The 21,914-nt window shown below is 45.0% G+C and overlaps 2 protein-coding genes across 2 annotated transcripts; both read right to left on the reverse strand.

The window, feature by feature from the left end:
- Positions 1 to 286: 286 nt before the first annotated feature.
- On the reverse strand, positions 287 to 5,244 carry LOC104031779 (keratin, type I cytoskeletal 19). The gene is made up of 8 exons (XM_009483881.2): positions 4,663 to 5,244; positions 3,609 to 3,691; positions 2,894 to 3,050; positions 2,476 to 2,637; positions 1,925 to 2,050; positions 1,577 to 1,803; positions 1,103 to 1,248; positions 287 to 312 (listed from the first exon to the last, which is right to left on the reverse strand). The coding sequence occupies exons 1-8, from the start codon at positions 5,242 to 5,244 to the stop codon at positions 287 to 289; spliced, it is 1,509 nt and encodes a 502-aa protein (XP_009482156.1).
- A 7,126-nt stretch (positions 5,245 to 12,370) lies between these two features.
- Positions 12,371 to 15,971, reverse strand: LOC104034362 (keratin, type I cytoskeletal 19). The gene is made up of 7 exons (XM_009487333.2): positions 15,438 to 15,971; positions 14,977 to 15,059; positions 14,543 to 14,699; positions 14,280 to 14,441; positions 13,817 to 13,942; positions 13,453 to 13,679; positions 12,371 to 12,458 (listed from the first exon to the last, which is right to left on the reverse strand). The coding sequence occupies exons 1-7, from the start codon at positions 15,969 to 15,971 to the stop codon at positions 12,371 to 12,373; spliced, it is 1,377 nt and encodes a 458-aa protein (XP_009485608.2).
- Between the last annotated feature and the right edge of the window lie 5,943 nt (positions 15,972 to 21,914).

The raw sequence follows: 21,914 nt of genomic DNA on the forward strand, positions 1-21,914 counted from the left end.
AGTTTTTTCACCAGCAGGTACATTAGTGATCATACTACTGGTTAACTCCAGCAATAGTCATGGTGATTGGGCACACGCAGCAATACAGACTGGAAAAAGCAAATAGCAAAATAAAGCAGAATGTGGCCCAATGCTCTGCTTATCCCTCTGACACATTGCTTAGCATTGCTGAGTAATACAAAAGAACACGCTCCTTGCTCTTTGCAGAGGCATACAGTAAATATTCTCTCTCTTTATCCATGGCTCTGCTTCAAGCTTCTCTTGTTGGATATTCTCATTTTTCTGCTTAATCACAAATCCTTCTGCAAGGCACTGGAGAGATCAAAGGAAACGTTACTTTGTTTATAGTGAAAATAGATTCTTTCCCACACTGTCTTTCTATACACATGATCATTTCACAAGCCAGTTCAATTAGAATTTCAGATAAATACTGTCCCTTCCTGGAAAGGTCTGATTGTTGCCTGCCAGTCAGGCAGATGGGATTTGTAGCTAGCTTGAGCATGGTTTGCCCTTTTACATAAAAATGCCAAATGGTGGAAGGTGCAGACATTGCGCCAGCAGCAATCTGGATGAGGGAACGGCATCAGGGTCCTTGCCAGAACAGTGCCCCTGCTCACACTCATTCTCCTGGACCAACTGTCGCCATATTCATTTCTTTCTTTTTCAGTTTGGCTGGAAGTTTCCCCCTGAAATAGTACTGGTAGTTTTCTGCCAGTATTCCCATGATTCCTCCTTCTTTTTTTCTGATTTCTGGGTGCTCTGCTTTCTCCTACTCTTTCCTTTGTCCCAGATTTCATGTCAGTCCTTTCTCCATGTTCTCTGTGGCTTTCCTGCCTGCTGACTCTGTCCTTCTCCTTTCTGTGCCTCTTCCCTCTCCTCCCTTTTTGCAGTTCTCATGCTTCCTAGCAGAGTCACAGCTCCTGAAAGCACTTGTTGTAGCCGCTCCTCTGAGGCCTCCCATCATGTATTTCCCAGTCATCTCACAATAAAACTTTCAACTAGCATCTGTAAGCTATATGGTAAAGATCTTTGTTGCTGCCTGTCCTTGTTGCATTAAAATAGAGAGGACTGTGGAAATCTTGTAGAGTGTTGCAGGTCTTACCTTGTATCTCCGCAGCTGCACAGGATGGCATCTGGGAAGATGAAGTGTAAGTGTGGCTTGTTCTAATGATACCTCCTCCTCCTATTCCACTTGTTCTTGCGACTCCTCCTCCTAGACCCGAAGACTGACCAATTCCTCCTTGCTGACTAAGGGAACAGGACAATAAAATTGGAGTGAAGGAAGTGACAGATAAACTAGAACTACAGTTTGGTCATTGTCCCTGGTGCTCTCAATCTGTTTTCCCCTTCGGCATAAGATTGGCAGAACATTGCAGTGACCTTTCTTCTTGTGGCAATGGCTGGCACAGAGTAGGGAAGCAGATTACCACCATTGATTACCAGGCAGCCAGAACAGGTCAGTGAGGGTGAAGGAGCTGTGCAGTGCCTCCACCTATTGCTCACTTTGCTTTTATGTTCAAATACCCAGGACACAGGTATTTTATTGCATTGTTTGGTGCGTCTCAAGCCTACTTACATAAGGTCCTGCTGTCCGCCCTCCAGCAGGCAGCGGTATGTATGGATCTCCTGCTCCAGACGGCATTTGACGTCCAGCAGGATCTTGTACTCTTGGTTCTGGCACTCCATTTCTGCGCGCAGATCAGCCAGTTGCTGCTCCACGCATGTGATCTGGCTCTGGAGCTCAGCAAGGTGGTTGTTGTAGCGACACTCTGTCTCAGCCAGTGAGGATTCCAGGTTGTCCCTCTGAGGAGTGACATGTGGCACAAGACAAATACAGGCGTGAGAAACATTGCATTTAACTACAAAGTCTTACATCAAAGCATAACTGTGAGACACCTGAGCTTTACATCAGCTCACCACCCACCTGGCTGAGCTGAGCCTGGAGATCGATTTCCAGGGCTTGCAATTGGCGTCTCAGTTCGGTGACTTGGTTGTTGCACGTCTCTACCTCCTGACCGCTTGTAATAACCTCCCGATTCACCTCCTCGATCTGAAAATCACCAATCCAGAGTAAAGGTGTTCAGGGAATGTGTAATATAAGTCAGATTAAATATGAAGGAAACAGCAGAGAAGCTAGCAAAAAACATGAAATGAGAAAGGTTTGGGTGAACTCTCTCATCCTAATGCAGTATAAACCCTGCTCGTCATTCCTCTTGCTCTTCTAACAGTCCTGCTGTCCAGTTCTTCTCACTACTTACTGCTTTGTAAAGAGTTCCCACCTCAAGTCTCACTAACATGTGGCAATTCCTGTCACCCCATGAAGAGGATGCAGAGTGGCAGTGTCCCCTGTGTCAATTTAAACCAATGCTGAATGCTGTTGCAGTATGTTGTGTGGTTTTAACACGTAATAAATCACTGTGGAACCATTGCCTGGGTGTTAGCCCAGGAAAGTCAGAGCTGAGTAAATTTACTCACCTTGCACTCATACCAATCCTCGACTTCTTTGCGATTGCGTTCAATTAGTGTTTCATACTGGCACCTCATCTCCTCCAGGATCTTTCTGAGGTCTGGGCCAGGACAGGCATTGACCTCCACGCTCACATCTCCAGTCGATTGTTTCCTCAGACAGTTCATTTCCTGGAAACACCACCCAGATCATGTCATTTTTTCAAAAGAAGGAAAAAACTGAGGGAGCTTAATTCCCCTGTAGGGAAGAGCAGAGCCCCTGGCAGAGACCCTCTCTGCTGGATATTCACAGCTCCTAGTTCGCACGTATCGTCTCCATCAACCACTTGCCCCTCTGCAGCCCCCCCAGGGCTGGGGACCGTGGAGAGGGAGGGTGATGGATCCTGCCTGAATTAGTGCTTTTGACATGAGAGGGGCAGGACCCTACCTCCTCGTGGTTCTTCTTCAGGCAGCAGAGCTCCTCCCGCAGCGACTCCAGCTGTGCCTCCAGGTCAGACCTGCAGAGAGTCAGCTGATCCAGGACTTGGCGTAAGCCGTTAATGTCAGCCTCCACGCTCTGGCGCAGGGCCAGCTCCGTCTCGTACCTGGGAGTGAGAAAGAAAGCAAGAAAGAGTAGTCAGTGTCTGACACCACCATTTGCTCTTTTTTTTTTCATTTGACCATCAGTCTTTCTTACAGTATTTTCCTAACTGGCCTCACAGGGTGCTAAGAAAAGCAGTCTGAGGCTTGCTCCGTCAACTCTGCACTCAGTCTGCCTTCTCTGGAGCTTTTTCACTGGGGCGGAGGTGTCACTCACCACGTTTCTGCACTCCAGCAGGAAAAAAGTAAAGCTTCCCCTTTGAAAGGCACCACGTGCCAGCATGGCAGCTCAGGTGAACCCACGCTTGCTCCCTGCCCGCAGATCCCTTCTGCTTTCTGAAGAACTCTAATCTCCACTCAAAAACATCTTGCTGTCCCAAACTTTCCATCTGCCACTAATTAAGGCAGCTCTGGAGGCAGTGGATGAAGGAGCCTTTCTGCATAGGCTTCAGCCTGTCCTGACCAGAGGATCACGGGAGACCTGTCTGGGAGCTCCTCACCGGCTCTGGAGCGGGAGCGCAGTGACCGAGGAATGGGACAGCTGTGTGCCAAGGGGTACTCACTTCACTCGGAAGTCATCGGCTGTCATCCTGCTGTTATCGATGTTCAAAATGATCTTGTTGTTGTCTATGGTTGCGCAGACAATCTGGAAAAAGAATATTCACTCCTGAAATCTCTTCCCTGTATCCTCGGGCTTGAGTGTACCCATTGACTGGTGCTACCAGACCTAACCTCTTCCTCTCTCTCTTTTTTTTTTTTAAATTGGGTAGCAGGCATGGGGAGTTGAGGAGTGCAGCAGTCACAGGGGCAAGTGTTCAATGAAGTACGGTGAAGGCATTAAAAGAATAAAACACGCGGCTCAGATGCAGACAGTCAGGGAGGTATAATTAGTGTTGTCCGGCACCTGCCACAATGCACCTAACCTTTTAAATCTAAATCTTACTTTCATGGATAAGAGTTAAAAGCTTGTTTCAAAACTTAATTACAAGTCTGGCTCTTTCTGTCTGTTTCCTGGATTCTTTTCACTTTATTCTTCTCTGTGTGTTGACATCCTAGACTTTTTGCCAAACGCACTTTGCAAACGTTTTTAATTTTAAATTGCGTACTCAAAATGTGTTATGGCAATGCTCTCTTTGTTCTTGTTTTTAATTAGATGTCCTATATTTTCCAATTCTGTATGAAAGAGCAAACTTGTAAAAAAAGGAAATAACGTTTAACTGGGATTCTGCAAGACTGATGACAGAATACAACAGATTCAGGCAAATGAATGCAATCTATTATATATTTCTCTTTTAGTTGCTTTCTTGGCATGTGTCTATTTAAACACCTTGGCACAAAACTAATTCAGAAAGACTACTGAGCCAATCCAGATGTATTCTATGAACATAACATTTTCCCCTTCTAATATATCTGATGATTAAAAGCAATGGGAACAGTCCAAACACTCAAGGTTTTTACCTTTGAGCTTTAGGGCTTTCTACAGGCAGTTGTCTTAATGGCTGTTTACAAAAAGCACTTTACAACAATGAAACGTTACTCTTGATATTTGCATTAAGTTGTGAACCAACACCATGGGAGAAGCTTACAAGGGAGAAAGCAGCTGAGAAATGATGTTACCTGATTTTGAAGATCTTCTATTTCTTTATAATAGCAGCTGTAGTCCCGTGGCTCACAAAAAGGGCCCTGCTTGGCATACCACTCCCTGATTCTGCACTCCAGGTCAGCATTTTCTTGTTCCAGGCACCTCACCTTGTCCAGGTAAGAAGCCAGGCGGTCATTAAGGTTCTGCATGGTAACCTTTTCATCACCAGAAAGAAGAATGCCATCACCAGCAAAACCACCTCCAACTACCCCTCCACCAAGACCAATACCAAGGCCACCTCCAATGCCACCGCCAAAGCGAGCACTGCCACCGCTGAATCCAATGCCTGAACATCCTCCGAGGACAGCGGCTCCTAAGCCACCTCCATAGTTTCCACCAACCAAACTGCCAGTGCTCAGTCCTCCTCCGTAATTCACACCACCACAGTAGCTTCTACCAGAAAACCCTCGGCTACCACCTATCCCGCAAGTTGTGTATCTTCCAGAAGAGACTGAGATCCGTGCTCCTCCACCACCACCACCGCCACCAACAACACAGCTGCCACCGCTGGTCCTGCCCCTGAGAGAGCCAGTTGTCTGCTTAATACTACAACTCATTTTGAGGACAGCTGCAGATCCAACCCAAAGCCCAAAGCAAGATGCACAGCTTGATATTGAATCAGACTGCAGGTTGGTTGTTGCCGCAGATCTCTATTTATACCTTCCAAAGGGGGTGTCACCTATAGGGTGTTTCTTCTTCCCACGGGGCTGGCTAGTCTTGCTGTTTATGCCAAGAATAAATAGCCCATAGGCAGTTTCCCTCTAGAAATCCCAGTTCACAAGGAAGATACTTTACATGTCAGCAGCTTATTCCAAAAAGTAAAATAATGTTTTATGAGTCATCAGCTTTTTGTATGATGCAAACTTTACAACAAGTCAAGAAAAAAAGTTGCCCTAGATTATGTACAAAGAAGAAACATTGGTATTTATAACATCAAAGTGCCTTTTATCTTTTATTAATTTGTATTTATTTTATTCTTAGTCCAATAAACATTTTTATATCACATGCTATGGTAGAGTACGTGAACAAAAATGGGAAATTAATATAAATCACTTCTGAAAAGTGTGAATAGTAATGACTGTAGTAGTGAAAAGACCAGGGATATCATGGTGTAGATGCCTGGCACCTGGCACAATGACAGACAGTAGGTCTAATACATGCTTTACTGTGAGATTTCTTAAATCACTGAGGTAATTCACTCATGGATTTAGTTCCGCATTTGTGGCTTATATTTCTCTGGTCATGCAAACACAAGAAGTCAACTTGCTCACAGTCTGCGAAGATCAGGCCTGCTAAATGTTGGAAGTCCCCATTTATCTCTGTGTCTAGATGTTACACAGACTTGATGTAAGCTGAAGTGTATGAAGTACCTCTCCAAAGTTATTTTTCAATTACTTTAATTGCTGTCCATGCTACCATTGTCACCATTGTGGTGATCATAGATAAAGAAAGAGATGACAGGGAAGGGAGTATCCATGGGCAGCGTATCCAGTTCCCTGGATGGACTGAGATGTGATCCCACAGGTCTTTGCCATTACTAAGATTGTGCTGAGCATTTCTTACCCGAGTTTGTCAGAGTAGTAGCAGGCATTAGGACAGCCTAGCTAGTCATGGGAGCACGATCTCCAAAACCAGGCAAGCAACAGCCAGAGGAGCGTTTGGAGAACTGGCTCCACCAGTGCAAGTATCTTTTTCTGGCAGACTGCTGTAATGAGAGGATATTGTGCTCTCCAGGGGATGGAGGCTTCTGTTCCCTACAGGGTGGAATTCCCAAGCAACTCTTACTCACAAGTAACCTTTGACTCAAGTATGTCCATATTTACAGGACCAGTTGTGATAAATCCTCTTTGGCGGTGAGTGTGACACCTGACAGCGAGCCCTGAGAGCAGCCATCACCTCCAGACAGAAGGGCAGAGAAAACCTACACTCATACGCTCAGCCACCTCTCATTTACTGGTGGGAAGGCGTTACTATGGGTGTAGTTAAGTGGCTTCTGTCACCACGGTAGGAGAGTGTCCCCAAGCATATATAGATGTGCTCATCTTCTCACCAGCTTAAGTTAGGACTCTCCACCCTCCAGTGAGATAGTTTATTTCTTTGCTTAGATCAGAAATGATAAAAAGAAGCCTACCCAAGGCTGGCAGCATCCTAGAATATTCATTATTTGGGTGGTTGAGTGAAATAACTTGCTCAAGGACAGAGCCGGAGTCTGTCAGAGCTCAAAATTCCTGGCTAAGACTGCAGTGGCTGAAATACAAGTCCATCCTCCTCCTAGAAACACATCCCCCATGCTCCCCACAAAGCCTAGACTCACAGTAGTGAAAATCATGAGCAAAAAGGAGGATAGGGAGTAAATCTGCCTTTCATCTGTCATTTTGAGGAATATAATTGAAGGCAGGGTGTGGCTGTAAGAGCCAACAGAAATTAATATAATGTCTGGATTGCTTGGAGCTTTGCTTCTGTTGTGTAGGTTTTCAGAAGAAGTTCATAACCAGACTGTATTTTAAAACCAGCTTGATTTTTTCTCTTGCTCGTGTTGGGTAGCTGCAGCTGTGTTTGCTGGCAGGTGGGCAGCTTGCACGGCCGTGTGGTAGTTTCACTCAAGGCAGCGTGATATTGCCCTGCTCCCCACAACCATGTCGGGGCTCCGAGACTCGGCACTGAGACCTCGCCAACACATAGGCGGAGGCGTGCGTGTGTGTGTGCTGGCTATATGGTGCTCTGCTTTCGCTAGCTGTGAGCCACCATCTTGTTCTGAAACATCCATCTGTACTGGCTTTTTTCCCCACTGAACTGATTTCTTTACCTCCACTTTTGTTATTATTTGTATTCCTGCAGCCTAGGAGCATAGCCTTGGGGCAGAACAATGTGTAGGAAAGGACTGTGCAAGTCTGAGACATAAAAATGTCCCAAGAGATTTACAACCTAAATGTAAGACAGGAGGAAACAAATGGTTTGGTTCAGATGGAAATAAAGGAAGCAATGACAGGCTATTAGCCAGCGTGATTAGCAGTGGTCTCGGCACAATGTCAGTGGAAACGCTGTTAAGTCTTGTGGGCATTATGGAAAAGACGAGAGACCTGAAAGTGGACGAAGCGGTAATAAGTGTAAATATTGACACATAGCGATGGGCAGCTCAGGAGGAGGCCAGAAGATGTTACATTTTCAAGTGATGTTGTGGGCAGTGGAGTTTGGGCCTGTGTGACTGTCCCAGTGCACAGCCTTTTTGCAAAATGTCAGCCTGTCTCTCCCATGCTCTGCTCGCTTTACTTATCAAAGTTGATGATGTTTCCTTGTGTCAACTACAAGAAGGGTGTGTCTACTTTGACAGAACTTTGCTTTCATAAGCATTGCTTCAGTGATGTTTGTGCAACCACACTGGAATATGATTTTATCTTGTCACTTGTAATTACCATTAATAATTTGCATAGTAGCCATTAGGCATCATTTATTAAACACATCTTTGATGTGATACTGAGCCGGCTCCAGACCTCATGCTCCCATCTTTCAAATGCAGACCATGAGTTTTTCTGGCTCATGACTCATTGGTTTATACCACCATGTTTAACAAAATTCCTGTAAGGCAAGTGAAATAATTATCACAATGATTTTGTTAACAGCATGATCCTAGGTCTTAAATACGCCTCAGAGACCAAGGTGATTACTCTGTTTCAGTTTCTTTCTTGCTGACTGTTCACATCTTCAGACTACCTCTCAACATTTGCTAGTGATGAAGTAGAAGTTCAGCAGAACATGGAGGTTGACAGAACCAGATTTCTTCCTACTGAAGCTCACAATCTTCCCTGATTCAGTTTGTGAAGGGTTTTAATTTCCTTCCAGCACCTACCAGATGACAACAGTGCAGCCAGACTTCCCAGCATTTGCATCTCTGGAAGCACTACTGATTATCATGGCAAAGAAGAGTACAAGAGAATTTGTATCAGGACAGATTGGAATACTGATGGGTGAACGAAACTACAGCAATTTCACTCCTGCATGGACAGCTGAGTGCAGTGCAGGTCAGGAGGAAAAACAAGGCTTTAGCCTGCGGTCCCTGCTGGCAGAGCCGCGTGGATCAAACCAGAACCTGACAAGCAGAACTGGAGTATGCAGGTGCTCCCTGCGCTCAGATACCATGCAGTGGTACAACAGAGACACAGCCAAAGGTGTGGGCCAGCCAGAGCCTCCCCAGAGTGTCTTCTTTTTATCTTTATTTCATACTTGTACTAAAAGGTCTCTTAATTTCAATACACTTTCAATATGTGGTTCATACTGGCAGTTTAAGTTATATTATTCAGTGTACTGAGCTGAGAAATCTCCTGCTTGATTATAGTAGTAGTGTACTTGTCTATATAATTCTTTATAAACGTTAAACAAGCCAGTAAACAAAACTACAAACCTCACAGATAGTTACTATGGGTGTGAGTGAGACTGTACCTGTCTGCGTATTTTATAAAATAGACTTTTATAGAGAAATTATAGTTTATATATGACACCAGAATATGGCCTACTATTAAAAAAGCATAGTGCCTGTAATCAGGTGTAATTGCTTGTGCTGTGCAGTCCTTAACTCATGGCTGATTTCCAGCACTGGCAATTTGCAAAACTAGTTGTTTTATTTCCCTGCCTTCACTGATGTCTTAAACCTCTGGCATGTTCACTCCTCAGGGATTTTTTCTGACGGTGTTGTAATCCACATGTGTCTGCTCTCTCTGTAGGACAGTGTAGGACCATTACCTGCTCGAGCAATCACAGCACATTTCATCTACAGCCACTGGTCGTGAGGCTGATAGCTCCTGCTTATCAGCCTGAGTGCTGATATAACTCCCCCTCTTCTTGCTGGGGCACCCACCCTTGCTCTTTTTATCTTTAGATTCCTCTCCCAATCTTATACCTTCAGCCTAAGTCTCTGTCTGTCTTTGAAATACTGATTCATTCTTGCTTTACAAGATTTGCACATTGAAAATAAAAGAACGAGCTGTTAGAAGCTGCAGTACCTATGTGCTGGTGTGAGTGGCTGTGTACGCGGAACATGATAGAAGTTTGACTGCAGGAGGCTGCAGCCAATGTCCCAGGTCACTTTTCCTCCTGTTGTCCCATGCACTGCGTCCTCTGTGTTTCGTTTATCTTATCTTCCCCACCTCTTCCTATGCTGTTTCCACAGTCACTGTTTCCCATCACTGTCCAGGTTATAAACTGGGCAGGGAAGGCATCTTTTTATTTCTGCATTGCATTTAATGCCACCACAGAGGTGCCATGTAAACACCGAGGCAGGTTAAATAATACTGAAATGCACAGTATAATTAGTGTTGCAGGAACAGGAGATACGGAGTTAGTAGAGAAAGTATTTAACACAGAGCCTTGTCCAGAAGCTCGTTAGAGCAGTTACCTCCACAGGGCTAACAACTGTCTCTTACTTGGACAAAGACTGAGGAGAGGCCATCCCCCAAAGGGCCAGCCGAGCCGGTCGTGCATTGCTTAGCCCCCGGCCCTCTGGGCTGGTGCGGTCATGACGTGCAACTTGGAGTTGAAAGCTTAGAGCATGAGACGTGACACATGAGCAAGCAAGGCTTTCTGCAGAGCAAAAGTGCAGAGCAAGAAACAAAATTAGCTACAAAAAGTCCCATCTTTGCTGTGATTTTTGCCAAGAGAATAGCTGTTTGTAGTCAACCTTTGGCTTGTCCCATGTTGTCATTCCAGAAATGTCTGAGCTGTTTCTTTCTTTAGAAATGGACGCTATTCAGACTCATCGTATCCCCTTGGAAGCCTTCATGTTAGACCCCTATATAAGGCTAGTCATCAAACCCCATCCAATATTTCCCTACAGAAATCAAAAAAGAACTACATAATGAGGAGCAAAGATTGTAAGCACCATTCACAGCCCATCTGACACATTTGTTAGGTACAGCTACCAGTGAGAAGGGACAGGCTGGATCTTGAGTCTTTGCTTGCACAAGCAGCAAAATGCAGTTCTGTTCCTGAATGTGTTTGTAATTCGTTTCTCTGTGGTAATAAAATACCAGCATCTTTTTTTTTCCTGGCTGTTTATTGTATCTCACTTTAAAAAAAAATTCTCTCCCACATATTAATTTGTCTCACCCTTTTATCTTCCCACATGTTGCCAGCTGGTTCTTCCTGTTTGCCTTTTTTTCAAATCCATTTCAAGGTTCTTTATTTAGCATTTTCTCTGGGAATTGTTTTCCTCCACCAGAAGGGTGTGTCAAGTCCAGCAAAGCCTTGCTTTCAAAATTACTACTTCGGTATTATTTAGGAAAACTTGTTGTTCTTGATTTTATCCTGTTACTGCACATTCATCATAACTCAAAGGTGTTGTGTATTATATTATATTATATTATATTATATTATATTATATTATATTATCACACACCTACTTTAATTAAAACTTCATTTTCGCTCAGAAGTCTCTTTCAATACAAGACTATCAGTCAGACTGCCCTGAAACTCCTTCTCTGCACTCTGTCCAGCCTCCCTGAATGTTTCTTTCCTCATCACCTCCTACTTCATGTCTTAGCTTTTGCTTCCTCCTCCGGTGGCAAATGGCCCTTTCCACAGCATCAGCTGGTCCCTTTCCCCCATCCTCCCGCAGCTGCCCCTCCGTCACCATCCTGCAGCCATTGAATTCAGCAGGAGCAGCGTGGCAGATTGCTTATTTTTCTTCTTCCCTTGTCATGATTGCTTTGTGGCTATAGATCAAAGGTGGATTTCTAACCAAAGGATCAATATAACTAGCTGTGTAACAATTTTTTTTAAATACTTGTATGTTAATTTGCTTGTTGCAATTATTTCTCAGGTTCAAGGCTGTGTCAGTAGTAGCAAAGTTTTATTAGAGACAAGCTTTGGTAGTTGTTAGACAACTGAGTGCATAACAGATTAGCCCGAGTGAAGACCAGTGACTGGATCAAAGCAGTATCAGAGGATGAAGCAGCAGGCAGCGTGGGTGGCGGGAAGGCAGCCGTCCTGCAAAGTCCCTTCCGACTTTGTGCTATAAGCAGAATTGAGAACTGTCAGGTTACTTTTGCTTTGCTTTTTCCAAACGGTTTGTTCTTCAAGAGTCCTCCTCAGGGGGATGTGCAGTGGGGCTGGCAGGGAAGCTCCCTTGTCTGCAGTGACCTGCCGAGGGAGAGCAGGAAGCATTACTCTGCCAGGGGTTTCATCTGCATACCGTGCCTTTCTCTTACATTGCCCTTGCTCTCGTACTGACCTTTCTTTTCCCTCTTCTCCCCAGCTTTCTTACTTTTATATGCTTGTTGAAAGACTTGTGACTGATTCCCACTGCCTGTTCCTCATTTTCGTGATGTGCTGAAAGTCTTATTTAAACACATTTACTACCAGTAACCCCCAGCGTCATATTTTCTATGCATAAGTTTATAAATGCCCCATAGGTGCAACCCTTGCCACTGCTTTCTACCATAGCTCGATTAATCCCTGTGCTCTACCACCAACAGTCACAACCACGATCCTGCACGTCTGACTCCCTGCACTGCCTTTCTCCAGGAAAAAGAAACTGTCTCCAGCCCCTCTTCACCACCCAGAAGAGCCTGGAGATCTCTCATCCCCCTCTTCCCCAGGTGCACAGTGGGACTGAAGAAGCAACTCACAGTGATGCTCACAGGCTTCTAGAGGACACCTCACCTTACGCATCCTCACCCGGAGCGCACAGGCTTAGGGCAGGCATGGCTGACACAGGCTGGCTTTAAGCCCACCACTTCTTCCGGCTGATGTTGCAGGGACTCCTCTTCCCACTGGCCCTCTGTGGAAAGGAGACAGCTCTGGTAACCAAAGCCCCGACATTCCGCCCTGCAGATCTGCCCCGTCACCTGGAGCCACTCGTAGCATTGGCTTTAGCTGTGTCTCTTCAGTCACTATTGGCCATTTCCCCTTTGAACCATGAGGGTCGTTAAAAGCAACAATTAGCACATCCTCCATCCTGCCTGTCTGTTGACAGCTATTGCTTTTCCATCTTGAGACACTCAGGATTACCCAAGGCTCTGAAACAAGCTCTAACAGCGTCATTTCATCCATTACAACTGGCATCTCGGAACAAGAACTGATTTTTCATGTAACTAATTTAGGACTGGAGAGTCCAGAAGAGCCCACCGCAGGGCACCACCATTAAAATACCTCTTTTTCCAAACTAATGGAGCAGGTGGGTGCTCAGGCCAGTTATGTGTGTATGCAGCCATTTATGAGATTAACAGCATGCTTCACTGTTTCAAAATCTCAGGCAATAGGAGGGAGGGAAGAGCCAACTGCTTTGCATACAAATTAAATTTCCCAAAACTTTAATTAAAATTGTTATGTGAAACTGAAAATGTTTAGATAATTTATTGTTTCAGTTAATTTAACTGCCAGTCCTCAATCCTGTCTAGCTGTGGCAAAGCCAATAAAACTCAGTTAAATGACAGCGTTCATAAAAGTCCTTGCCCAGCTCACAGTGAAACCCGCCCTTTAACAAGCTGCCATGCTGCACCTTGCCCAGGTGGCCGGGACAGCTCTGGGGGCCTCTCCCAGCTGTCTTCACCGGCCCAAGATGGGGGAATGGTCTCTGGCTTGCACTCTGAACATTTACCAGAGCCAAATCCTCAAATGCCTCATGGTTTGCTAATAGGCCCTGTCTGGTAACAGGTCAGTACTGGTTCCTCACCACAGTGCTGCTTTTACCATTTGTATCACGAGTTTTCATATCCCTGTAAGTCAAAGCATAGAGATTTTACTTTGCTCGGGTCTGTCTGTAGTCTGCGTACATGATGTCGTGCTGTCCCCCCTCCAGCAGGCAGTGGTAGGTCTGAATCTCCTGCTCCAAGCGGCATTTGACATCCAGGAGGGTCTTGTATTCCTGGTTCTGGCACTCCATTTCTGCTCGTATTTCAGCCAGCCGCTGCTCCACGCAGGAGATCTGGCTCTGCAGCTCAGCCAGGTATTTGTTGTAGCGACATTCGGTTTCCGCCAAAGAGGATTCCAGGTTTTCTTTCTGAGAATGAAAACAACACAAAGGCCCCCGGGTATGCTGCAAGCTTAGCCCGTCTGGTTACAAGTCCGACTCCGGTCATGCAGCTTTCTAAAGAGAGCTGGGGAGTCTGAGATGTGAATCGTAGTGGCATCACCTACCATGGTGAGCTGGGCTTGTACATTGATTTCCAAGGCCTGCAGCTGACGTCTCAGCTCAGTGACCTGTTTGTTGCTTGACTCGATCTCCTGGCTGCTTGTGATGACCTCCAGATTCACCTCCTCCGCCTGCAAAGTTAGAAAAGAGCAGCCCTTTCCTCACCTCGCCACAGCATCTTGTTATGGCAGGGGCTTCACCGCGCTGCTTGTGCACGCCCTGCAGTGCACCTGAGTATCTCCAAATCTAAACCCCCCCATTTATTCTGTTGTGACCCTCTCACACCATGTGGTAGCCCCTCTGCCATGAACAGAAGAGCACTGAAAGTGGGCAGTACAATGAGATGCTGAGCACATCCATGACAGAATTGCTGATATTAAGACATCTCCAGTAAGTGTTCTTAATCTCTCATTTTTCCCTTTTCCCCCAAGAGGCAGAGTAGGGTACAGCTCTGTATGTATATAGTACCTTGCAGGCATACCACTGCTCAGTCTCTTTGCGGTTGCGCTCCATCAGTGTTTCATACTGGCACCTCAGATCCTCCAGGATCTTCCTCAGGTCTGGGCCAGGACAGGCATTGACCTCCACGCTCACATCTCCAGTCGCCTGTTTCCTCAGACAGCTCATTTCCTGCAGAGAATACGTGCCCCGTATCAGTAATATTCACACTCGGGGGGACTACTTTCCTTCTTCTTTCTTCTTATTTCTCTAAAAGTAAGGGGCAATCTAACCTCCTCATGGTTCGTCTTGAGACAACACATCTCTTCAGTCAAAGCCTCACACTGTAGCTGCAGGTCGGTCTTGCAGCTGGCCAGCTGATCCAGGACAGGACGTAAGTTGCAAATGTCTGCATCCACGTTTTGCCGGAGACCACATTCAGTCTCGTACCTTAAGCCACAGGCAACAAAGAAATGTCAGCATGTCAGTAAACCACAGCAAGCCCTTGAGTTGAGTTTGTAGGGAAAAAAATTAAGACCAAATTCTTCTTTCGCTTCAGACATGCAATGCTATGAACATTGCCAATGGTATCCACACCTTTCACAGAGATCTGCATTTTAATGCAGCAGCATGACAAGCAGAGTGTTAGGATTTCCCCATCACCATCGCTCACCTACCCTTCCACGGGCAGTGTGAACCCCTCGGTCCAGCACAGGACCGTACTCACTTCACTCTGAAGTCATCAGCAGTCATCCTGTTGTTATCAATGTTCAGAAGGATTTTGTTAGTCTCCATGGCTGCACAGAGGATCTGGAAAAGAAAACGTACAAGAGAGATTTGGGCTTGTGGCTTCCTCTGGCTACAGAAGGCCCTGGAGGAAACATCCACCTGGGGTAATGCAACCCACTTATTTTATAATGATTCCATATATTGGGAATATTAATCAGTTAGATGGCATTACAGTGGGGAAACCTGCGTGCCAGCTTGGTGGAACAGGCTGTGCTCAAACTCCAGTTCTCTGTAAATGCAGTGTCCTCCTCCCTCAAACCATCCGTTTCATATAAACTATTGCTTCATGGGCACCTCCGGAGACACAGCTATTGTCTCTGCCGTTTGACATTGGTCTATCCACATGTGCAAGCAAAGCCCAAAGAAATATTAGAATTTTCCTGAAAAACAATGATTTACCTGGTTTTGAAGGTCTTCGATTTCCTTATGAAAACAGCTGTAGTCCCGTGGTTCGCAGCTGGGCCCTACCTTGGCATACCACTCCCTGATCTTGCACTCAAGGTCAGCATTGTCTTCTTCCAGGAGTCGCACCTTGTCCAGGTAGGAGGCCAAGCGGTCGTTGAGGTTCTGCATCGTCGCCTTTTCGTTGTTAGCGAATAAGATCCCATCACCGCAACCAACACTGGCCCTGGTGAAGCCACCACCAATGCCTCGAGTGCAGATGCCTCCACCACCAAATGCAAGGGTGGAACAAGCCCTCTGGGTAACTCCAAAGCTCCCACCAGTAGCACTGCCGGCACTCAGCTGCTTCCCAAGTAATCCCTCACTTAAACTGCCACCAGAAAAATTGCCGACCACACCACCTAAGTCATAGGCAGCAAGTCTTCCCGAGGAGGCGGAGGAGACCTTTCTTCCACTACCAGCCGCAGAGCTGCCAGCGCTGCTCCTGCCTTGGGAACAGGTAGTAACGATCTGCCTGACGGCACAGCTCATAGTGAGAGCACGAGGATCCAACTGGGAGCCCAAGGCAAGCTGCACAGATCTCTGCGGGATCTGATTGTGATGCCTCTGTCCCCACAGTCCTCTATTTATACCATTCCTCATGGATGTTGCCACTGGAGAAGGGCTGTTTATTCTTCCTCCATGTGACCTGGCTAGTACTATTTTTTTCTTCAGCCGGAAATATTTCCCCAAAGGCGTTTGTCTCCAGAAATCCCACAACAGAAAGATGCTTTGGTTAACAGAAGCGTGTTTCAAAACTACATCAAAAATGTTACTTCCTGAATCATCAGGTCTGACTTGGGATGACAACTAAACAACAGTGACACAAAAAATGACAATACCTGAGAGTGCCCGGGGAATGAAACATCTTCGCAATTATCCATCCCTGTCGTGGGTGAGTCTACCTGGAAAGTGAAAGCTGTGGGAAAGCCATCGTATCTGATGGAGCCTGTTTGACCCCTTTGTGGCCAGAAGCGAGGGTGCCCCCTCACTCAGCTGCTTCGCGGTCCCTGGAGCCAGGAGCCCACCCTGGGCCATGCTGCCTCTCTGCGCGTGCACCGCAGCGAGGGTCCGTCCCATTCTGCGTGGCTGCCAGTTGAGTGAGAACCTGCCGGGGTCTGGGTCGTTAGACCTCAGAATGTTCTTCTCTTGGAGTGCACAGAAAAATATTGCATCTGAGTGTACCAGTGATTATTTGTTACTTCTGTTTCTCCTGCATGCATCAAAACATCCCCTTTCAGATGGGAGATTGCATGGTATTTGTTTTGCTGCTTTGGAGGGTAGACAAAATATTCAAATATTTATCCAAAATAAAAGAGAAATGGCTATTTCCTGAGTACCAAATGTTGCAATTAACTATGAATATTCACTGCCAAGAGAGGGCAGCTACATAAGATGTTTCATAAGATTTCTAAAACAGTAATGTGGAAAAATTCAGAAGCAGCCTGATCCTGTATAGTTCTGATCCAGTTCCAACCAGAACCATGGAAATTCTCCAAATATAATCTAGGGGAAATGTGTTAAATTTAGAGAAGACGCTAGAAAAGGTCATTTAAAAAAAAGATATTAAACCTATTTTTTAGTCTTGGAATGCTGAATTGAGGAAGAAGGGAAATAATTAAAATGTTTTGTCATCTGAATCTTTCATTTTATTAATAATATTAATACAGCCATGCTAATATTGGCTGACTTTCAGCCATGTGTTGTTCAGCATTGGTTTTGGCATCCAGGTCACCTGGACACATCACATAAAGGATGCGTCAGGTGCAGCCTGTTACAGAAATATTGCTTATGCTGTTTGGGTAAGTTCATTACTCTTGATTTTATCTTGACACTGCAAATCCAGAACACCTTAAATGTGGTGTGGATTCTGTGGATGTCCACCCTTTGTTACATCCATAATTAGCAAGTGAGCCTGTGCCATGGTGCCATGGCATGCCTCATGGCAAGATCCTGAGTGGGAGCTGTGGCATGGTCAGGATCAGGCACCTCTGCCCCGGAGCCTAGCAGCAGCCCTGCAGCTGCTCGTGCTGCTGGAGCGGGAGTGCATTAGGAGCAGGACTGGTCAAAATCTGTCTTTTTTCCATAGAAGAACTGTAAAAATAATGCTGAGCTAACATTTAATTTCATTTACTTGAGAAATATATAGTCCTTCATTTTTCAATGAGAAAAATTAAAACGTCAGCGGGGGGGCAGTTATTGAAAACGAAGCAGAGATGTCCATGTTTCTTCCTTACCTTCTGAACTTCAGACATAGGTCTCTGCAGCCAAAGGTAATTTGGATTTCTACAGCTTTTGTAAAGGAGAATAATAGTTTCACTCTTGATTTTACTGGATTTGTGTGTTCTTCATGGTGGCTTTTTTCCTTTCCAAAATTTGAAATTTTTATTAAAACCAGCTCTTGCTTTTACACCAGAGCATACCTCAAGACCTGTCAGGAGTTGCAATCCTCATTTTATTAAACAGATTTCAATTTTTTCATGAGGAGATCTGTTAATGATAGTATCTACATGCATAATGGAAGGCTCTTTCCAGAATTAACTTTTATGACTTCCAGACTGGAGTCTACAGACGGAAATTTGCTCACCACAGTCTTGTAGCCAGCCACGGGCAATGCCTCTGATGAGCCGTCCTCGGTTGACTTGGGAGCCCCTCGCAGGCAACGTTGTGCCCCAAGGGAGTAAGAGGAGAGGAATGATGGCTTACAAGGATTTCCCAGCAGGCATTTCAGAAACAGCAGTGCAGGCCTGACAAGGAAAAATTATTACTTCAAGTAACAAATGAGCAGAAAAGCCTCCCGTAGGCAAAGGTGCTGTTCCCATTTAATCAGCTTTGTAAAAAATAGAAAGAAAGGAATTATACTTCAGCTTTGCATTTGCATCTTTTACTGTGCTTTATAGGGGAGAGCAGGATGGTAGTAGAGGATGGGCACTGTGGTATTAATCCCAAGGGTTGTTCTACTGCACAAAATGATCAGATTCAAGAGAGCAATGAAAATGAGAAAGCAAGATGAGATTTCCCCGGAAGGAAGTCCTTTGGTAGTCTTGGCATATTTTAAGGCTTAAGACTGTTTCTTAAGCTAATGCATATGAAGTACAGAAAGTATAATGTGCCCCCAAGAAGGAGATCCAGCATTTCACGTTATTACAAATATTCCTTGAGTCACTAGCTGTTTTCATGTCCAAGAGAACTTCCCTGGAGACTTGGTGACTCAGACACGACACCAAACCCTGCGTCCCTGCTGGAGTCCACGCTGCTGTCCACCACCCGGCGTGACTGCCAGCCTCAGCCCAGGTTTGGGCTTGAAGCAACCACCAGGGAGTGCCAAGGTGGAGAAAAGCTGAGAGCCTGGCACCGTCTGGCATCCGAAGCACACCAGCTTGGGCTTGTGTGTGTCCCTCCAGCCTGTGCAGGGCTGGCCGCTGGCTGGCAGAGCCTTATCAGGAGGCCCTGATACAGCAGTGAGAACTACAAGCAGCCCTAGCTCCTGTCTGCTCATCGTCGGCTAAATTTCAGTGTTTCACCTATGGAAAACTCTTGGGCTTGCTATTTACAAAGTATTTGCCTATCTAGCTATTGATGTAATTGTCATTCCACTTTTTTTCTGCATGTTATTGGCTGTACCAAAACTATCTCCATCTCGCTGATGACACCAAATGCTCCAGGGTGCTGATCCCAGCTTTGCAAATCACTCTAGGCAAATCATTCAGCTTCTTCGAGTCTCAATTTCATGCTTTGTAGGTTGGAAACAATAATAACAGTAACCCTCCTTCTCAAGGGCATTGTAAAAACAACTGTCTGATGTGAACATGGAGCTTTAAAGATCCGAAACATGATACTCATTTTAAGTGTTACACATTGTAAGTATTCTTGCTATTATACATTAAGTTTGACACTGGCACATCCTACATATTTCTCTCTGTGTCTCAGCTGATGAAATACCTTTCAAGGATGTTCTTGGGTTTCCTTTTTTGTTTTGTTGTCCATTAACGTTTCACCATTATTCACAGAGGACTTGCTTCTATAACTCCTTGCTGAATCCTAACAAGACTTTTCTTGTTGTGCTTGCATCTTGTAGAAAATTTGAAAAATGCTTTCCAAAACTAGTGTTTGTCCATCTATTGGATGTGATAATTTGTCATGTTTCACAGATGCAAACTGTGTGTAGCGAAGAGTGATAATAGAAAGTAAATTGCCTAGTAGTTATGTGGTATTTTCCTTCTTCAGAGCACTGTAACATAACACCGTGATTACTTGTGCTGAGCTCTTGTTTGTGATAATAGGGTTATGTGGAGCCATATGCAGAATTTAAGCCTTTTTGTTGATGCAAATATATATTGGTGAATAAGGAAAAGTCCTGATAAGGTCCTTCCAGTGGAACTGAATCAACTGATTACAAACCTGGGCTTTCCATCAGCTCTCCCAGCTCTTCTCAGGTATTCATTTCAGGCCATTCCTTCTGACGGATGTAAATGGATATCTTAGCACTGGGGGACAGATATCAAAGGTAACTAAATATGCTGCTTGATAAATCTCTCCCTTGGGTGCTTTTGGCTGCAGAAGTGGCCATGCCTTACTGTGCTGCCAGCAGAGACAGATACTCTTGGACTGGCATCTTCTTTTAGCGTCCTACTTCTATTTAATCCATAATGTTTGTGGTTTTCAGAAAACCTTTCTGTATTCATACACTTGGGGCATTCTGCAGATGGCTCTAGAGTTAAAAAGCTGCCATTTACAACTGAAATATAGCAACTCTCTTCTGATGGCAAAAAAAATAGCACATTTGCAGTTTAATCAGAATTTCCAGCCTGCACCCTTGCCTATTGCCATAAAGTCTAAGACAGCTTGGTGCTAAAGTACATTATTGCTTGATTTAGGTTTTATTTTTGAGATGGCAGTAGCTCACCTGGGTTGGAAGACTTCCTATTTCTGCAAGAAGGGTCTGTTATTCCAGCAAAGAGAAAAGCATGATACAGTCAATGAACTCTGCACTCTGGTCTGTGTTTCATTTCCTACCCTCTTCTGTAATTGCTAAACAGTAATACAGAATGATAACATCTCTTCACACTCCCTTTTCTGGAAAGACCTGGCAGGTTCCCCACTTCTTCGATCACCTTTCCTCTCCTTCGCTTGTCTTCTCATGCCCAGCATGACATCATTGACTCTTTTCAAGACTCTGTTCAGGCAGACGCAGGCAGAAGGCAGGACGCATGCCTTCATAATTGTCCAATAAGGACTGTAATGCCTTTGTGGAGGCTGAGGGAGAATGAATCATCAATAATAATCCAAGAGACAAGCGTGCTGAACTTCAGCTGCAGGAACCCCTTGTACATCATTATAAGCAAAGGGAAGCTGTTTTACTGCAAACTATTACCTTTTCCTTTTGTCTAAGGCCCAAATCTGTATTCTTGTGGCGAGTGATGAACATGAGGCCATGGTCCAAGACTGGACAGAGCTCCCAAGTACTGCTGGCTAGGAAGCCTGAAGTTGGATCCAAGTGATTCCATCAGGCTTTTTGGTCTAAAATTATTTCCTCTCCTGTCTAGCCCACAAGACATGTTTGGTGGATGTGCAACCCACGCAGCATCCTTTGCTTCCTCTGTCACTCTCCAGGAAGCGAGTGGGCAAAGGCAGATCTGGAACCTGGCTGTCAGCGCACAAGCTGCGTCACCTAATCCTGAATGGCAGCTTGCCTGCGGACGTTGTTGACAATAACTAGCTCATGTGTTTCAAGAAGGATTTCAGCAGTGATCTACTAGATGCCATAGTGATAAAAAGTTATTGCTACTCATCCCTCTGCGGATTAAGCAATGGTTACTTTAGAACCTGTTAGGTGCAGCCCTCGGGCAGCATGAAAATGCCTGTATAAAGTTTTCATACAATGTGCCTAATAGCGTGATTTAAAGACAGTCAAATAAGACAGAAGGCATGCATGTATAAGATTTGCCAATGAGCCTGATGTTGTGCTTGAGTCTCAGAATGGTATACATGACAGCAGTAGTCTTGCTGAAGTCATTTAAGTTCAATTTACAGGAGAAAGTGATTCTTTATGATACTGAGAGTTAGAGAACTGAGCTTTGTTTTGTTGGCTCTAAGTATCAGTCATGTGGCACATTGGCCTCAAGCATCATCCTTCCATTATTGCCTTCATTTTGTATCAAACTTATCTGGTTTATGTCTCAGTCAGTCCCATGTATTTACAAGCAATGAATTCAGCAGAAAAAGCTCTCAAATTATTTTTGCTCTAAGTGGAACCCATATCTCTCCATTCCCCTCCTCTCACTGGCTTCTTCTTGTGGTTTCTTAGGACGTTCCCTGGCACGAATGAACAACCCTGAGGCTTTGGGAGATTATGTATCAGTGACAGACAAGTCTGCAGTTGCATAAACAAGCTAAAAAGCTTTATTAAATGTGTACAGAGTGCATGATGGCACC

Source organism: Pelecanus crispus, chromosome 18, assembly GCF_030463565.1.
Source record: "Pelecanus crispus isolate bPelCri1 chromosome 18, bPelCri1.pri, whole genome shotgun sequence".
NCBI classification, from domain to species: Eukaryota; Metazoa; Chordata; class Aves; order Pelecaniformes; family Pelecanidae; genus Pelecanus; species Pelecanus crispus.